We start from the raw sequence: 19,192 nt of genomic DNA, 5'->3' as shown, positions 1-19,192 counted from the left end.
GAGAGAGAGCAAGAGATAGTGGTGGAAAGATACTTTTTGGAATGGAAGGTTGTAAGTAGTGGTGTTCCACAACGATCAGTGCTGGGACCTCTGCTGGTTTCTGGTCGACTTAAATAAGTCAGAGGAAAATGTCGCTGCTCTAATTAATATGTTTGTGGACGATACAAAGATTGGTGGGGTTGTGGATAGTGAGGAGGATTGTCAGAAGATACATAAGTTGGAGGAATGGGAAGAAAATGGCAGATGGAGTTTAATCTGGACAAATGTGAAGTGATGCATTTTGGAAGGTCTGAAAATTCTATAGTGAATGGCAGAACCCTTAGAAGTATTGGTGTACAAAGGGATGTGTGTGTGCAGGTCCACAGATTGCTGAAGGTGGCAGTGCAGGTAGATAATTTAGTGAAAAAAGCCTATGACATGCTTGTCTTCATTCGAAGGGGCATTGATTATAAGGAAAGGCAAGTTATGCTGCAGCTTTATAGAACTTTAGTTAGGCCACACTTGGAATATTGCATACAGTTTTGGTCACCACACTACCAGGAGGTTCATAAGGTTACAGAAAAGGTTTACCAGGATGTTACCTAGTATGGGGAATTTTAGTAATGTAGATAAATTGGATAGAAGAAAAGGTCTGTTTTCACTGGAATGCAGAAGGTTGCAGGGCTACCTAATATAGATCGTGAATGACATGGATAGAGTGAAAAGTAAGAGCTTTTTCCCAGAGTGGAGGGGTCAATTACTAGAGACACAGGTTCGAGGTGCAGGGAAAGAGGCTTAAAGGAGATGTGTGAGATAGGTTTTTCACAAAAATGGTGATGAGTGCCTGGAACACACTGCCAGAGAAGGTGGTGGAAGCAGACAGAACAGCAGCATTCAAGAAGCACCTGGGCAAGTACATGAATAGGAAGGGAATAGGGGGATATGGATCCTGTAAGAGAAGACAGTATGGAAGAGCCAAATGTGTTTGCACAGGCTTGGAGGGCTGAAGGGCCTGTTCCTGTGCTGTACTGTACTGTTCTTTGTTCTATGTAGTATGGCTACTTGTGCCAGTAAATCAATGCCTATCCTGGGCATTTACATCTGAACTTAGTCTGTCTTACATTCACCAACTCCACCAACCTTTTTCTGTTATAGTTTTAATTCTAATGTTGTTTGTCTGTTTTGCAATCCATTTCCTGACTCATGTTTTATCCTGCTTCGGCCTTGCTAACCCACTTGTAAATCTCCCCAACAGTATTTGTGAACAGCAGTTGTCCCAGCTGTCTTAACGTACATCCTTCCGAATCCCAGTGCGGGTCTGTATGGGGACATGAGAATTTGCGTGTGCGTTATTATTAAGTTCCAAAGTTTGTTGGAGTCCCTCTCACATCTCAGTATTTATCTGAGCGTTCCTTACAGTCAACACTTCCCTTGTTCTGAAGTGTGTGTGGCAGTTTGTATTGCTCCATAGATTAGCTCCATTACTTAAACGGACGATAATGATTTCGAAATATAATGCGTTTCCAACAAAATTAATTTTCGCTTAAAACCAGACACTAGGGCAAGTCATCATTTACTGTGCAACTTCACTGCCAGGCTGAAGTGAGTCAGTAAACATTTCATTATTTTTAACGAATAGGATTTATTTATTTTTTAATTGGGGAGGCTAGGGGGATACCTAGAAGGGCATTTCATAACTTGCAACATTGTCTGATGTTTCCATTGCGTTACTGTTATTTCCTGCCCGCTCTGACGCACGGGGAGGTTGGCTTTGAGCTAAGTTCATACAGTTAGAACCAAAAACCCAGTCTTCACATCCCCGAGCTACAATCGCTGGTGTCGTGAGCACCATACGCCAATTCCAAGCAGGGAGTATTCGGACCAGTCTGTACAATGCACTGGATATTCACCCTGTGTTTGATCCTGTCGGCAGCCCTTTCTCTCCAGGGTAAGGAACCACCTGTTTTTCTTTGAATCTTATTTAAATTTAGTTGGGTAGTGATAACTTTTCCGCGGCTTAAATCCGTTTCCTTAAGGAATTCGTCATTCTAAGTAGCACATTTTTCTTTGGGAGAATTATTGCCACTGGAATTTCAGACTGAAATTTAAATTAACGTGAAGTGCGTGGGTGGAAATGGCCCCATTAGAGGAAGGGGGTTGGGGCAGGGTTTGAGTGAAGATGAGGGACTTTCTCAGAATTCTGAGGACAGTGAGGGCTCCATGGATGGGCAGAGCACCAACTCTGCCACCCCTCATTGCCCAGGGAAAGGCAACCTTTCTCGTGTGACAGTCGCCAAGACAAGTTCCAACCCTGGCCAGACTCTCTGTCCAACTTCCTGTTCTCAGCAAAGACACTACTCACCCACACTGTCAGGATTTCTTACCCCATCACTCACTCTATGACAAAACGTCCTTGCTTTTTGTACAAAATCACCTTCAATTAGTATCATCAAAATCTCCATGCTTCCACCAGTTTTACCCCTTCAACATTTTGATAACCTCTGTCAAATCTCCTCTTTCTTCTGTCCAGGATAAACAGTCCTAATGTCTTTGTGTTCTTCATTCCTGGATCCATTATTGAAAATCTCCTCAGTACGCTCCCCACAGTGTTCACATCCTTCCTCTAGTGTGACGCCCAGAACTGTACACAATACTGTAACTAAGGTCTAGCCAGTTCTTATAACATTCAACATAACCTCCCTGCTTCTTCTCCATGTCCATATTAATAAAACCTAAGTTACTGTATAACTTATTAATCACCTTCTAATCTGTCTTGCCACCTTCCGTGACATCCATATATACAGCCTCTGCTTCTGCATCCCTTTTAGAGTGTGCCCTTTATTTTATACTGTCTCTCCTAATTCTTCCTACCAAAGTATGTCATGTAGAATCCCTACAGTGTGGAAACAGATTATTCAGTCCATTGAGTCCACACCGACCCTCTGAAGAGCATCTCACCTAGACTTACACCATCCCCATAATCTACACATCCTTGGACACTATGGACAATTTAGCATGGCCAATCCACCTAACCTGCAGACCTTTGGATTGTGGGAGAAAACCAAAGCACCCAGAGGAAACACACATATATGGAAAGAATGTGTAAACTCCACACAATCACCCAGTGGTGGAATTGAACCCAGGTCCCAGGTCACTGAGCCACTGTGCCACACTAAGAATTCACCTAAGAATTCTCTGCATCAAACTTTACCTTCCACTGGTCTGCCCATCCCACTAATCTGCCTATGTCCTGTTGCAGTCCTAGAATCTCGTGGTTGACAGTATCTCCCATTTTTGTGTCATTCGCAAACTTTGACATTGTGTCTGTGGACCAAGATCTTGCTGGTGAATATATATCAAGTAAAGAAAGGTCTTAGCAGAATCTGTAGATGGAAAAATGTCTTGAAAAGGATAGAGAATTCCATATGTTTTATATCTGTAGAGTGATTGTCTTGATGTTGGGGTCTCTGACAGTGAGTGTTTCACCATAATTTGCAACCAGCTTTTGGCTTTGCTCTGCTATGTAATTCTTGAAATGTTCTCCATCACGGTAATATTTAGGAGCTTGATCAATGAACAGTGATGTTTATTCTGAAGTGAGCGCCTATTGCTTTGTCCAGATCCTGATCATCTCTGTCTGGTGTAATAAATTGACTTTTCTCTTACTCAATGTGGTTAGGTGCCCCGGTTGAAAGACGGAAGAATCTGAAATCTAAAGGAAATCCACTGAGTGAACACCCAAGCCTGTAAGTCCAGAAAACTGCTGCTGGGGATGTGGTGGTGTGAGGATGGGGGCTGCAGCTAAGATATTTGGGAAGTCATTTGAGAGATGTACTCAGTGATGTGGCAGGTTTCCTTTGGTTGACTGAACCAATAGATGAATGTGGGATCTGCATGGGGCACACCTAACTCATATCCCATATTTCTTTTACACTACTTCATAGTATGTGGACGTTGCTGGCTGGGACAACATTTACTGTCCATCCCTAACTGCCCTTGAGAAGATGATGGTGAGCTGCCGTCTTGAACTGCTGCAGCCCATGTCCTATAGGAACACCAACAATGCTATCAGAAAGGGGGTGGCTATACTGTGTACATACAGGAATGTGGATTTGAGATCACAATCAGATCAGCCAAGGCCTTACTAAATGGTGTGGCGGGCTCGAGGGGCATACTCCTGCTTCAAAAGCACAGCCTAATTGAATCAGTCAGCATGACTTTTTGTGGGGCAGGCCATGTCTTACTAACTTGATTGAATTTTTCAAGGAGGTGACAAAGGTGATCCATGAGGTTGGAGCTGCAGATATTGTCTATGTGGATCTTAGTAAGGCCTTTGACAAACTCCCTCATGGTCGGCTAATTCAGAAGATTAAGATGCATGGGATCCATGGTGACCTGGCCGCATGTCTTCAGAATTGGCTGATCTATAGAAGGCAGAGGGTAGGGTTGGTAGGGTGTTTTCTGGCTGGGAGGTCCATGATCAGTGGTGTCTGCAGGGATCCATGCTACTTTTTATTATATATATAAATTACTTGGATGAAAATGTATTGGGGCGAATTAGGAAGTTTGCAGACAACACAAAAATCGATGCAGTTGTGAATGGTATAGAAGGTTGTCAAAGGATACAACGAGATATAGGTCAGTTGCAAATGTGGGCACAGAAATGGCAAATGGAGTTTAATCTGGGTAAGTGTGATGTGCTGCACTTTGGGAGATCAAATGTTAAGGAAACGTATACAGATTAATGGAAGGACACTGAACAGCATTGATGTGCAGAGGGGTCTTGGGGATCAAGTCCATATCTCCCTGAAAGTGGCCATGCAATTCGATAGGATAGTAAAGAAGGCGTATGGCAGGCTTACCTTTATTGATTGGGGAATTGAGTGCAAGCATCATGCTGTCATGTTGCAGCTTTATAAGACTTTGGTTAGGCCACACTTAGAGTACTGCGTTCAAGTCTGGTTTCCACATTACAGAAGGATGTGGAGTCTTTGGAGAGGGTGCAGAAGAGGTTTATCAGAGTGCTGTCTGGATTACAGGGTATGAGCTGTTAAGCGAAGCTAGAAAAACTCAAGTTGTTTTTCTGGAGTGGTGGAGGCTGAGGGGGGAGACTCGATAGATGCATAGATAGGGTTGACGGTCACAATCTTTTTCCCAGAGTTGAAATGCCGAATATTAGGGGGCACGCACTTAAGCTAAGAGGGGGTAAATTCAAAGTACATGTGAGGGGCTAGTTTTTTACACAGAGAGTGATAGGAGTCTGGAACGCACTGCCAGAGATGGTGATAGGGGCAGATACCAGAAGGACATTTAAGAGACATTTAGATAAGCACATGAGTACGCAAGGACCATAGACAGGCAGAAGGGATTAGTTTAATTTGGTGTCAAGTTCAACACAACATCGTAGGCTGAAGGTCCCATTCCTGTGTTGTATAGTTCTGTGTTCCAAATTGGTTTGTTGGTGGTCAGGTCTTGTGAATTTTCTTCCTGTCTCTGAATTGGGATGAGTGCACTGTTTTTTCATGGTTTTTCACCAAACAGGATGATTTGAATAATTTGAGATGTCTTTGGCCCCATGGTTGTTAGTTCAGTCTCTGGGCAACTCGGTGACAGCTGCTGTCATTTCTCCAGGTTGAGAAGAGCGTCTGAAATCCCGCTGCTGCCTCCGGGAGACGATCTGGCACCAGCTGCACTGCGTGAGGCTGAAGGACCGCTGGCGGAGATTTCCGACCTCGGGGTATCTGGAGATGGTGTCTGGGTTTCCGGAGATGGGCCGGGCTTCTCTCCCCGGGACCGTCTCCCCCTCGCCTTCGGAGCAGATGGAGCCGAAGCCTAGAGTCGACAAGGAAGACTGCCCCTTGTTTGGGCACATTCATCTGAGTTGAAGATAACCCAAAACATAATATTCAAACATTCCTCGACAAATTGCCACAACCGTTTATGAATGTGGATTAGAGTAAAATGCAACGCATTCAAAGAATTATTCAATAGTCGCAGCTCCAAATTGTCACTGTATCAAATGCTGGGATTGTAAATGATGTGAGTTTTTCTTCTCGATTCTATCAAATGAACCTGTTTTGAGGCAAACCTGTGGATTGTAATAATCCTTGTTACCACTTTGTAGCAACCTCTCATTTCCAAAGCTTTATGCTGTTTAATTTCACTATGCCACCTTGTAGTACTTGGACATTTGTAATGGTAAACTGAATGGAAGAGTTAAACCATTATTGCCAGTTTGTGTAGTATTTTTGTGTTCTGTGTATTTTCTGATCAGGATTTCAAGTATGTCGTGGTGGCTCAGTGGTTGGCACTGCTGTCTCATAGCGCCAGGGACCTGGGTTCAATTCTTTGGGTGACTTTGTGTAGAGTTTATACAGTCTGTCTGGGTTTCCTCTGGGTGCTTAGGTTTCCTTCCACAGTCCAACCATGTGCATGTTAGGTGAATAGGGCATGCTAAATTGCCCATAGTGTTCATGGATCTGGGTGGGTTGTCTTTTGGTGGGTTGCCTTTCAGAGGCTTGGTTAAGACCTATTGGGCCAAATGGCCTGTTTCCACACTGTAGGGATTCTATGAACCCAATTTGTTGGCCCAGTGAGTACAGTGCAATCTGAGAGAGGGGCTGAGTGTTTCAACCTGCGCTCAGCTGTACATTGCACTGACTTCCCCAGCACTGGGTTCTTATTCCAGTATTTGAAGGTTCCTGGTTTTCCTGCTGAAACAGGCCTGGTGTTGGTGCCATCATCCCAGCAGGGGGCCACCAGAAAGATGATTTTCACCTCATCCTAAACCTAACATAGTCTGCCCACAAACACAAATCAAAGCAGAAACTGAGGGGATAGTTGGCAGTTTATGGAGGGCCTGTGGTCAGTAAGACACTCTCAGCTGGAGCTTGACTATGCAAGTTAGTGGAATGTTTTGGAGGGGTTCCAGCCATGAGGCCAAGTGAGGTTTCACACCATATCTTACCCCACTCCTATGGCATCCCTTTCATCTGATTCTAGCCACACTTTAACTTGCTCTGTTTACAGAACTTGCTAGTCAGTGGTATCTGCCAAAAGACTAGTTCCTCTTGCACCCTTGCCATCTTTAAAAAAAGTGCACCCAGATGAGTGGCAGAAACACTGCATTTGGCATATAGTTGACACTACCTTGAGTGGCTGTTTAAGCTCCAGGCAATATCTGTCACCTGGCCTTAGATATATCTCATCTCACTGCCTGCTCATCTTTCCCCATTCATATCTTGTCATTGTATGGAAGGGGAACATTCAGATCAGTCCAAACATAAGTTTTTATTGACAGCTGGCAAAAAAAAAAGAACAGAAAGGAAAGGAATCCAGGCTGCAGCTCACACCCTCAATGTCAACCAGAATCTGCATCTTCACTTTGAGAGTTCATGATGGATTAGATTAGATTACTTACAGTGTGGAAACAGGCCCTTTGGCCCAACAAGTCCACACCGACCCGCCGAAGTGCAACCCACCCAGACCCATTCCCCTATATTTACCTCCTCACCTAACACTAGGGGCAATTTCGCATGGCCAATTCACCTAACCTGCACAGTTTTGGATTGTGGGAGGAAACCCACGCAGACACGGGGAGAATGTGCAAACTCCTCACAGAGAGTTGCCAGAGGCCGGAATTGAACCCGGGTCTCTGGCGCTGTGAGGCAGCAGTGCTAACCACTGTGCCACCGTGCCGCCCTTCTTCTGCAGCCAGCTGGCATCTATTGGAACTGGATGTCAATCTGCCTGCCATGTAGTGCCTGCAGCAGCTAAGCTCAGTCACTTACAAAGAAAGGAAAGCTTCCTCCAGTTCAATGTCCTCATCCTTTTCTTCAGACAAATGTTCCCATTCTCTCAGCTCCTCAGCATCCAGCACATCATCTCGTTGCCAGCTCTAATCATGCAGAACACAGCATGACAGGATAGTGTGGCACACGCTATCTGGATTATACTGAATGTTCCCATTTCCAACGCCCCCCCCACCTCTCCCCCAGACACATCCAAGCTGTGGAACTGTACCTTGGAACTCCACCATGGCCCTGTTGCTGCATGAGCACCAAATTGGTGAACGTATGTGCCAGCTGAGTGACCAACACATTAGAAGGGAATGCCTGCTGCACTCTGATCTCCTTGCCATCCCAGAGCCACTTTAAACATTCCACTCTCCATTGCATTCATTAGACTCCATCATGACACTCCCCTTGTCCCACAGCAACTTTGGAAGTTCCAAAAATGATGAGATGCTTTTAGCCAGCATTCATCTCCTTTGAAGTAATTGCTGCTGCATTCTGCACCACTGAGGTGACAATGTTAGTTTAACCAGCTAAAATAATCTGGTGCACTCCATCTTTGACCAATATTTGATGCAGAAGAACATTCAGTATTTGTGCATTGCACTTGGCAAGGAGTTGTCTGTAAATGAAATGCAGCTAGATTTTGCAAATGGTTGCGTCTTGTATTTGTCCCTTCAATATCTAAACGTACAGCAGACATGGACCTTGTGCTTTGACCCATCAAAGTGACACCGTCTCCATCAACTCTCTGCCTCCCCCTTCCCCTCCAGCCCCCACTCCCAGCTGCCCAGGTCATTGTCCCAGCCACTTTCCAGTTGTATTGCGCATTTAGAGAAAGGCAAGTGATGGCAGGGAAGCAGGTTGTGGTGTACACTGTCAGCACCAGGCACCACCTGGTCACCCAGAGTCTCCATCTCTCCTTTGAAATTGTCCTAACTCGACAGCCTTTTTCTGCCCATCTGCCCAAAATTGAGATCCACTGTAATGAACTTCTTGCTATCCTCCATTAATGATGTCCACCCTGCTCCTCTGTGCTCCTCCTGCAGAGTCCATGGTGGTGGTCGCTGCAAATAAACCATCCCTTGTGTCGCCTACCAGACTTCTAATTCTGTTCTGTAAACCCCCCATTATACCTTGAGTTTTCCCTGTCACTGTCTTTGATCTCACTTCCACAAATTCATCTGCTTCCCTCACCCCAGCCTTGATTCCCCACCCCTTTTGACAGCAACATCCCCCACTCCTCATTCAGGCATCCCTCTTGCTGCACTCTCTGTAACAAACAATGTACACCCCCAGGTCCGTGCTCATTCACTCCCTCTATTTCGATGAGCAGCCCCTTTCGATGGACCAGATTCTTTGTAACTCTAGACTGATGACACAATTCCCTGGACTGCTGCTGCTGACTGACCATTTTTTTAAATTTCAAAAATATATTTGATTCATAAAAAATATATGTTCATACATAATTATTAAAGCAGTTCAGTTCTGTACTGTAATATATGAAGAAAACAAAAAAAAAATGCAGTTTGACTCTGTCCAACAAGGATATCTCTTACTTGTGTAAGATTATAATTACATATATTTGAGGCGCTGGGAGGGTCCGATAACTGAACAGATCCCATTTAACTTCAGCAGAAAGACCTCAGACAGTGGTCTTTCCCCACTGCATCTTAATGACAGCTGTTCCAAGCTTGAGTGCATCCCTCAGCACGTAGTCTTGGATCTTGGAATCTGCCAGTCTGCAACATTCAGTCAGAGTCAACTCCTTGTTCTGGAAAACCAACAAGTTTTGGGCAGAACTACATAACTGACCATTATCCTGATTGCAGATTCCCTGGTTGTGACAACTTTACTGTGGCTAAGCCCCTGGACAGTGTGTGCACTGCATTCTTGATCAATGATACTGGGACCCCCTGACTGATAGTGGCCCATTTGAGTGGACTAAGAAAAAGCCCCCAATCCACATTAACACATTTGATTGCATACATTCTAATGTGTTGGCTGCACAGACAGCTGGCATATGCTGAATGTGTTAGATTGACATCTCATTGTGACACACAGCAAGACATCCCCTTTCCCCACCAGACTCAGTTTTATTGAGAAGCATAAGAAGAAGCCTGTCTGTGTGATGAAATGCAATGCCCACCGCTCTCTAAAGGCACTGAGAGCATTGGTGGACACTGTTTGTTCCTTCTCCAAGGCACAAATGGAACTGCGGAAGAAGGAAGTTGAATATTAATGAGGTGTTTAACAAGTAATAATCGTCCTTAATTGGCAACTTGCCACTGCCTAGTGAGAAACCTGCCGTGCTACTTATGAAAAATACAAAAAAAGATGGAATAGCATCCTCTTGACATTGAGATGGGCCTCACTAGATTTGCTGTCCGATTCTAACATAAGTCTCACCACAGCTCATGTCAGTCAGATGCCTTCTGTTCCTCACTGATCAGTCTCCCACTGATACGCTGAGCATTGCAGCATCTGGTTTGAGTCTCATTACGTCTAATTACTGGATAGGTAGCCCCAAGTTTGAAAGTACCAATGAGTGGCATCCACCCAGCTTCAGGGGAGGTGGGGTTTACTTACGGGTGGATGGGTTAGCTAATCAAGCTGCGAGGGTGTTTAGTTACCCTGCACTAAGCATGTTATGGGAGTTGGAGAAGGTATATTCGTTACCCAATTCTAGGTGTGAGCAAGGGAACTGAGGGATCATAACCAAACTGCTGTTATCATGAGAGTAGAGGAAGTGTACCTTGTCCATTTCAACAGGAGTGCTCCATCTCCTTTTCTGTTTGCCACATGTTTACAATAGCAATATAATTACCAATGGTGTGCATGTGAAACATATGTGACCATGCAGTAGCAGATGTTTCTCATTGGTGGAACAACAGGTAGAGGGGGCTCTCAGACATTATCAAATGTCACAGTCAGAATGGCATTGGGATCACAGAAGTAGCTGAAATTCTTTAAATTTTGGTTTCTTTTGTAAGTATTTTATATTGTAACAGCTTCACCTTATTCATGCATGGAACATTGTTATTGGTTGAGACTAGCTTAGTCAGAGAATAAAACACCTCTTGGATGGTATCCATTGATGGTGACAGGGAGTTTAGGGGCATTTCATTGATTGTGAAACTATGAGCCTGTGTTTTTATGTACACTCCTTACTGAAATGTTCATGTTAGTGTCCAGTGCTGTACTCAATCAGCTGTGAGACATGGCTTAACTCACAGACAATGACTCTTTCCATGTATTATAACAGGCATTGACCAAGAACATTCTTTGAGGGGGGTGCTGTAAGTGAAATTTTGCAACTTAAAGTCCTGTGAAGACTCTTTAGCACCCTCATTATCTTACCCTGACTGGCTGCCCCCACATCAAGTCACTTCACTACTTCATGCCCCTGATCTAATTGACTACCCTCCCTTGAATCCTGAATGCCATACCCAATTTTACACTACTGACCCACACTTCTACCCCACCATTCTTGCTGGGCCTGAGGCTCAGTGTGAGCAGCCACTCCATCTCTCCTGTTTAAAAAAGAAAACCACTGACCACAAATACAGCTCGACAAAACTGACTGGTGCACATAACCTTTAAATTCGCTGTGCCATTCTCACGAAGCCAGATATAATTGCAAACTCTGTTATACTCATGAATATTTATAGTATGCAAATATAAGAACAAACAGGAATGCACCACAGTCAAGATTAGAGTGGTGCTGGAAAAGCACAGCAGGTCAGGCATCATCTGAGGGGAAGGAAAACCGACTTTTCAGTCATCATCTGAGGGGCAGGAAAAGCCCTTCATCAGGAAACATTGTAGACACACTGCTGACTTTGTCACAATATGCCATCGGGAAATTGAAATTCCATTTCCCAAATTCAGACCCCGTACGCCATGTCACTCACTCTTGAAGATTTCGTAAACTAAGCACCCCTCCTCCCCTCTATCCGTGACTGCCCAGGGAATAGAAGAACTTTCAATATGTCCAGCTGATCCGGGAAGGAGGCTGACATTGGTAGAGGGTGGATCCTGTCTGTGGAATCTAGCTGAATTCATCTGAAGAAGTGGCCAGCACTGGGAATTCGTGTGGTGGTGATAAGTGGGTAGAGATTGTGGGGAAGTTCCACACTCACTCCCCTCACCTTCGGTGAAACTCCTGTTTCCTCCAATCTGGCCAGAAATCACAGACATACTGAGAGAAATGACAACTTACTTGTTCATTTATTTTTATGTACAATAAACATTTATACATGTACATATATTCCTTTATGCACGTACATTTCATTCGCAAGGTTGCAATAGTCCCATGGGGCTGCTCTCTCATTAGAGAAATGACTGGTGGTGGTTTAACCTGAGAGTCACCACACCTCAAGTGAGGGGAGAGGTTGAGAAGGAGAGTTTTTCGTGATAACTTCAGCCAGTGCGGGATTTGAACCCATACTGTTAGCTTCACGCTGCATTGGACGAAGTGATTTTGCACTTTATATAAATTATACGATTGAACAAAGTAAAACATCTCACTTCACTGGTGATTTATTAAATAAAATTTGACAGAGTTAAGTCAGACAATAACACATTACCATAATAAATTAAAGCAGGAGTAGGCTATTCAGCTCTTTGAGCCTGTTCTGTCCTTCAGTATGACTCAGGCCAACGCTTTGCCCCATACCCCTGGATGTTTTAACCCTAAGAACTATATCCGACTCCCTGTTGAAATATTCAATGTTTTTGCCTCAATCACTTTCTGTGGCAGAAATTCCGCAGGCTCACCACTCTCTAGATGAAAATATTTCTCCTAATTTCAGTCCTAAATAACCTATCCCATATCCTTAGACTTCTCCTTAGATAGAGGAAGTGGTGGCCTAGTGGTGTTGTCCTCGGACTGTTAATCCAGAATCCCATGCCTGCAGTTGGTGGAATTTGAATTCAATAAAAATCTGAATGAAGAGCCTAGAGATGACCATAAATCCATTGTCAGGAAACCCATCGACTTCACTAATGTCTTTTAGGAAAGGAAACTGCCATCCTTACCTGGTCTGGATTACATGTAAGTCCACAATGTCATTAATTCTTAACTGCACGCTTGGCAATTAGGGATGGACAATAAATACTGGCCTAGCTGGCTGTGCCCTCATCCTGGGAATGAATAAAAACAACAATCCCTGGTTCTGGACCCCCCTAACATTGGGATTATCCTGTATTTACCCTGTCTAGACAAGTAGAATTTTATAGGTTTCTATGAGACATCCCCCAATCCCCTGACCCCATTTTTTCTAAATTCCAGTGAATAACTGGTCCAGTATCTCTTCATTCATCAGTCCTGCTATCTCAGGAATCAGTCTGATAAACCTTCCTTGCACTCCCTCCACAGCCAGAACATGCTTTCTTTTATAAGGAGACCAAAGCTACACACGATCCTCCAGGTTTGGTCTCATCAAGACCCTGTACAATTGCAGCAAGACAACCCTGCAGCTGAATTGAATTGTCTCATTGTAAAGGTCAACATACCAGCTTTCTTTATCACGTATTGCACCTCTATGCTTGCTTTCATCGACTGGTTTACAAGGCCAAATCTTGTTGGACCTCTCCATTTACATATTCCCATTCAGATACCAATATGGACAACCTCACATTTATCCACAAAAGGAGACCAAAACTACACACAAGACTCTGTCTCTCCAATGCTCTGTACAATTGTAGCAAAATATTCCTTCTCTTGCACTGGAATCCTCAAGAAGCCTGATGAAAGAGCTAGATCTTAAGAAGCATCTTAGGTGAGGGTTTTCCGAGTCAAAGCCTCATGAATACGAAAGCCCAACAACTAATGGGAAGTGGTGATTAAACTAAGATATGTGTAGCCAACTCTGAGAAAATGAAGCCACTGAGTAATCTTAAAATAAAGATGAAAATTTGAAAATTGAGATTTAACATAAGCCAGAGAGTTTAGTGATGGGGAATGGGACTCAGTGTGAGTAAGCACTCAGACAGCAGAGTTGTGGACAGCTCAGGTTTGTGGAGGGTGAAATGTGGAAGATCAACTATGACTGTGCTTCAGTAGTCAGTTCTAGAGCTAACAAAGATATGAGCAAGGATTTCAGCAGCAGATGAGCTGAAGTAGAGGGTTACGTTGCAGAGGTGGAAGTAGGCTGTTGTACTGATGGAGAAGATATGTGGTCGGAAGCTTATTTTGGGGTCAACAATGATGGCAAGAAATAACCAAAAACATAACTGGTCCTAAAGCTCCCGGATCAGCATTATCACATCACATCATAGACTCTGCAAAAGGCAGGAAGTGTTCACTGACAGCCCCTGTCCTTCTGACTGTCATTTAAAGGTCAGACCACCACAAGCAATTTGTCTGGAAACATGCTGTGGCCCCCTCAGCACATCTCACTTTTAAATTTACAATCAGGAGTGCAATCTGTCAATATTTCCTGTTCAACTTAGTGCAGACTTTTAACTCTTTGCAACTTGAAAACAATTACTAAGTTTCTTACATTTGAGGACAAGTGCTAAGGGCGGCCACTGAGAATGTTTGTCACTCACCCTTGCTGCTTTGGTGACTGAATTGTATCGCCAGGAATAAAGTCTAGATTAGAGTGGTGCTGGAAAAGCACAGCAGGTCAGGCAGCATCCGAGGAGCAGGAAAATTGACGTTTCGGTCAAGAGCCCTTCATCAGGAATAGAGGCAGGGTGCCTGCAGAGTGGAGAGATAAATGAGAGGAGGGTGGGGGTGGGAGAAAGTAGCATAGAGTACAATAGGTGAATGGGGGTGGGGATGGAGGTGATAGGTCAGAGTGGAGGGTGGGGGAAGGTAGCAAAGAGTACAATGGTTGAAATGGGGGTGGGGATGAAGGTGATAGGTCAGAGAGGAGGGTGGAGTGGATAGGTGGCAGGTAGGACAGGTCATGGGGACGGTGCTGAGCTGGGAGGCTGGAACTGGGGTGAGGTGAGGGAAGGGGAAATGAGGAAACTGGTGAAATCCACATTGATGCCATGAGGTTGAAGTGTTCCGAGATGGAAGATGAAGCATTCTTCCTCCAGGTGTCGGGTGGTGAGGGAGCAGCGATGGAGGAAGCCCAAGACCTGCATGTCCTCGGCAGAGTGGGAGGGGGAGTTGAAATGTTGGGCCACAGGGTGGTGGGGTTGATTGGTGTGGGTGTCCCAGAGATGTTCCCTAAAGCGCTCTGCTCGGAGGTGCCCAGTGTAGAGGAGACCACATCGGGAGCAACGGATACAATAAATGACATTAGTGGATGTGTAGGTAAAACTTTGATGGATGTAGAAGGCTCCTTTAGGGCCTTGGATGGAGGTGAGGGGGGAAGTGTGGGCGCAGGTTTTGCAATTTCTGCGGTGGCAGGAGAGGGTGCCAGGATGGGAAGGTGGGTTGTTGGGGGCGTGGACCTGACCAGGTAGTCACGTAGGGAACGGTCTTTTCGGAAGGCGGAAATGGGTGGGGAGGGAAATATATCCCTGGTGGGGTCCGTTTGGAGGTGGCGGAAATGTCATTGGATAATTTGGTTTATGCGAAGGTTGGTAGGGTGGAAGGTGAGCACCAGGAGGTTTCTGTCCTTGTTATGGTTGGAGGGGTGGGGTTTGAGGGTGGAGGTGCGGGATGTGAATGAGATGCATTGGAGAGCATCTTTAACCACGTGGGAAGGGAAATTGCGATCTCTAAAGAAGGAGGCCATCTGGTGGAACTGGTCCTCCTGGGAGCAGATACAGCAGAGGTGGAGGAATTGGGAATACGGGATGGCATTTTTGCAGGAGGCAGGGTGGGAAGAGGTGTAATCCAGATAGCTGTGGGAGTCGGTGGGTTTGTAGAAAATGTCAGTGTCAAGTCGGTCGTCATTAATGGAGATGGAGAGGTCCAGGAAGGAGAGGGAGATGTCAGAGATGATCCATGTGAATTTAAGGTTGGGGTGGAATGTGTTGGTGAAGTTGATGAACTGCTCAACCTCCTCGCGGGAGCATGAGGTAGCGCCAATGCAGTCATCAATTGGCGGAAGAGGTGTGGAGTGGTGCTGGTGTAACTATGGAAGATGGACTGTTCTACGTAGCCAACAAAGAGACAGGCATAGCTGGGGCCCATACGTGTGCCCATGGCTACCCCTTTGATCTGGAGGAAGTGGGAGGATTCGAAGGAGAAATTGTTAAAGGTAAGGACCAGTTCAGCCAAATGAGTGAGAGTGACATTGGAAGGGTACTGTTGGGGACGTCGGGAGAGGAAGAAATGGAGGGCTTGGAGGCTTTGGTCATGGAAGATGAAGGTTTATGCGGAAAGTCAGGAGGGAAATTTGGCCAGTTGGATAGAAAACTGGCTAACCGGTCAAAGTCAGAGAGTGATGGTAGATGGTAAATATTCAGCCTGGAGCCCAGTTACGAGTGGAGTTCCGCAGGGATCAGTTCTGGGTCCTCTGCTGTTTGTAATTTTTATTAATGACTTGGAAGAGTGGGTGGGTAGTGAGGAGGGCTGTTGTCGGCTGCAAAGGGACTTAGATATGATGCAGAGCTGGGCTGAGGAGTGGCAGATGGAGTTCAACCCTGTCAAGTGTGAGGTTGTCCATTTTGGAAGGACAAATAAGAATGCTAGGCCTTTTCTCATTGGAACGGCGAAGGATGAGGGGTGACTTGATAGAGGTTTATAAGATGATCAGAGGAATAGATAGAGTAGACAGTCAGAAACTTTTTCCCTGGGTACAACAGAGTGTTACAAGGGGACGTAAATTTAAGGTGAAGGGTGGAAGGTATAGGGGGGATGTCAGGGGTAGGTTCTTTACCCAGAGAGTGGTGGGGGCATGGAATGCGCTGCCTGTGGGAGTGGTAGAGTCAGAATCTTTGGTGACCTTTAAGCGGCAATTGGATAGGTACATGGATGGGTGCTTAAGCTAGGACAAATGTTCAGCACAACATCGTGGGCCGAAGGGCCTGTTCTGTGCTGTATTGTTCTATGTTCTATGTTCTATGTGTAGAGGGATTGGATATCCATGGTGAAGATGAGGTGTTGGAGGCCAGGGAAGCGGAAGTCTTGGAGGAGGTGGAGGGCGTGGGTGGTGTCTCGAAAGTATGTGGGGAGTTCCTGGACTAGGGGGGATAGGACAGTGTCAAGATAGGTGGAGATGAGTTCGGTGGGGCAGGAGCATGCTGAGACAATGGGTCGGCAAGGGTGGTCAGGCTTGTGGATCTTGGGAAGGAGGTAGGATCAGGCATTGCGGGGTTCCCGGACTATGAGTTTGGAAGCTGTGGGTAGGAGATGATGGTTTGGTGATGGGGGATTGGGTCATGGTCGAGGGGGCAGTAGGAGGAGGTGTCTTTGACAGAATAAATGTTCTGTCATGTCTGCACAACTATATCTGTGTGGTTATATTAGCATAATGTTCAAAAGCAGAATTAAAAATATATAACTAAACTTGAAACAAGATGGATTTGGGAGGTTAGGTGACCTCACCTCCCTTTGTTTTGAGCAACACACCTGAAGCATCCTAAGTCTGGATTTAACCACTTGTCTCATCAGGATGTTCAGATGTCTTGGTACATCACATTGAGAAAACATGAAAAACAATGCACATTCTCCTGTGGATTTAACAGCTTCTATTGTCCACACACCTACAGACATTGATGCATGATGACCTGAAAGTCATAGAGTCACAGAGTCATAGAGATGTACAGCACGGAAACAAACCCTACAGTTCAAATCGTCCATGCCGACCAAATATCCTAACCTAATCTACTCCAGTTTGCCAGCACTTGGCCCATATTCCTCTATACCTTTCATATTAAAATATACATCCAGATGCCTTTTAAATGCTGCAATTTTACCAGCCTCCACCACTTATTCTGGCAGCACATTCCATACATGCACCTTGCTCTGTGTGAAAAAGTTGCCCCTTAGGTCTTTTTTATATCTTTCCCCTCTCACCCTAAACCTATGTCCACAAATTCTGGACTGCCCCACCCCAGGGAAAAGACTTTGCCTATTTACCCTATCCATGCACCTCATGATTTTATAAACTTCTATAAGGTCACCCCTCATCCTCCAACACTCCAGGGAAAACAGCCCCAGCCTACTCAGCCTCTCCCTATAGCTCAAATCCTCCAACTCTGGCAACATCCTTGTAAATCATTTCTGAACCCTTTCAAGTTTCATAACATCTTTCCGATAGGAAGGAGACCAGAATTGCACACAATATTCCAGATGTGGCCTAACCATTATACTGTACAGCTGCAACATGACCTCCCAACTCCTATATTCAATGCTCTGACTAGTAAAGGAAAGCATATCAAACGCCTTCACTTTCCTAGCTACTTGTGACTCTACTTTCAAGGTACTGTGAAACTGCACTCCAAGGTCCCTTTGTTCAGCAACACTCCTCAGGATCTCACCATTAAGTGTATAAGTTGTTGTCTGATTTGCCTTTCCAAAATGCAGCACCTCACATTTACCTAAATTAAACACCATCTGTGACTCCTTAGCCCATTAGCCCATTTGATCAAGATCCAATTGTACTTTGAAGTAACGTTCTTCCCTGTCTATTACAGGTCCAATTTTGGTGTCATCTGCAAGGTTACTAACTTTATCTCCTGTGTTCGCATCCAAATCATTTATATAAATGAGTGGACCCAGCACAGAGCCTTGTAGGACACCACTGGTCACAGGCCTCCACTCTGAAAAGCAACCCTCCATCAGTTCTGTATCCAAATGGCTAGTTCTCCCTGTATTCCATGAGATCTAACCTTGCTAACCAGTCTCCCATGGGGAACCTTGTCAAACGCCTTACTGAAGTCCATATAGATCACATCTACCGTTCTGCCCTCATCAATTCTTTTTGTTACTTCTTCAAAAAACTCAGTCAAGTTCATGAGACATGATTTCCCATGCACAAAGCTGTGCTGACATCCCTAATCAGTCCTTACCTTTCCAAATACATGTAAATCCTGTCCCTCAGGATTCCCTCCAACAACCTGCCCACCACCGACATCAGGCTCACTGGTCTATAGTTCCCTGACTTACCCTACTACCTTTCTTGAACAGTGGCACCACGTTAGCCAACCTCCAGTCCTCAAGCACCATAGAAACGTCAACATTCAAAACCCCATTCAAAAATTAACACCAGTACATAGACAGACGATTCCCTAAAATGGTCCCAAAATGAACCTGAATAAATAGACAAACCATCCCTTTAAAGTAAACCCCAATAAATACATAAATTATCCAGAATATGATCCCAATAAACACTTAAAACTATCCACAATATAATTTCAATAAATACTCAAACATGACCCAAAATACACCTCAATAAGTACAAAAATCACCCTAAAAATTACTCTCAATAAATTATAAACTAACCCTAAATAAAGAATAGATATATAACCAATCCACAAAATACTTCAAAGAACACAGAAGCCATCTG

At 44.8% G+C, this 19,192-nt stretch overlaps 1 protein-coding gene across 1 annotated transcript; it reads left to right on the top strand.

The window, feature by feature from the left end:
- Window positions 1–1,766: 1,766 nt before the first annotated feature.
- LOC148146025 (uncharacterized) lies at window positions 1,767–6,206 on the top strand. The gene is made up of 3 exons (XM_087999156.1): window positions 1,767–1,927; window positions 3,659–3,725; window positions 5,611–6,206. Exons 1-3 carry the CDS (start codon window positions 1,873–1,875, stop codon window positions 5,813–5,815), a joined length of 327 nt encoding a protein of 108 aa, XP_087855282.1. The 5' UTR covers window positions 1,767–1,872; the 3' UTR covers window positions 5,816–6,206.
- The last annotated feature ends 12,986 nt before the right edge of the window (window positions 6,207–19,192 follow it).

This window comes from Chiloscyllium plagiosum, unplaced genomic scaffold (assembly GCF_037043375.1).
Source record: "Chiloscyllium plagiosum isolate Xiang-an unplaced genomic scaffold, Cpla_swu_hap1 HiC_scaffold_22, whole genome shotgun sequence".
Lineage (NCBI taxonomy): Eukaryota > Metazoa > Chordata > Chondrichthyes > Orectolobiformes > Hemiscylliidae > Chiloscyllium > Chiloscyllium plagiosum.
Note: the sequence above shows the minus strand (reverse complement) of the source record. Positions and strands in the feature narration are given on the sequence as shown.

Excerpts from the sequence above, each read along its gene's own strand:
- LOC148146025 (XM_087999156.1), top strand. The coding sequence starts at position 1,873 with ATGCACTGGATATTCACCCTGTGTTTGATCCTGTCGGCAGCCCTTTCT. Across the intron at positions 1,928-3,658 it reads GGCAGCCCTTTCTCTCCAGG|GTGCCCCGGTTGAAAGACGG; the intron begins GTAAGGAACCAC and ends CAATGTGGTTAG. Across the intron at positions 3,726-5,610 it reads CTGAGTGAACACCCAAGCCT|GTTGAGAAGAGCGTCTGAAA; the intron begins GTAAGTCCAGAA and ends TCATTTCTCCAG.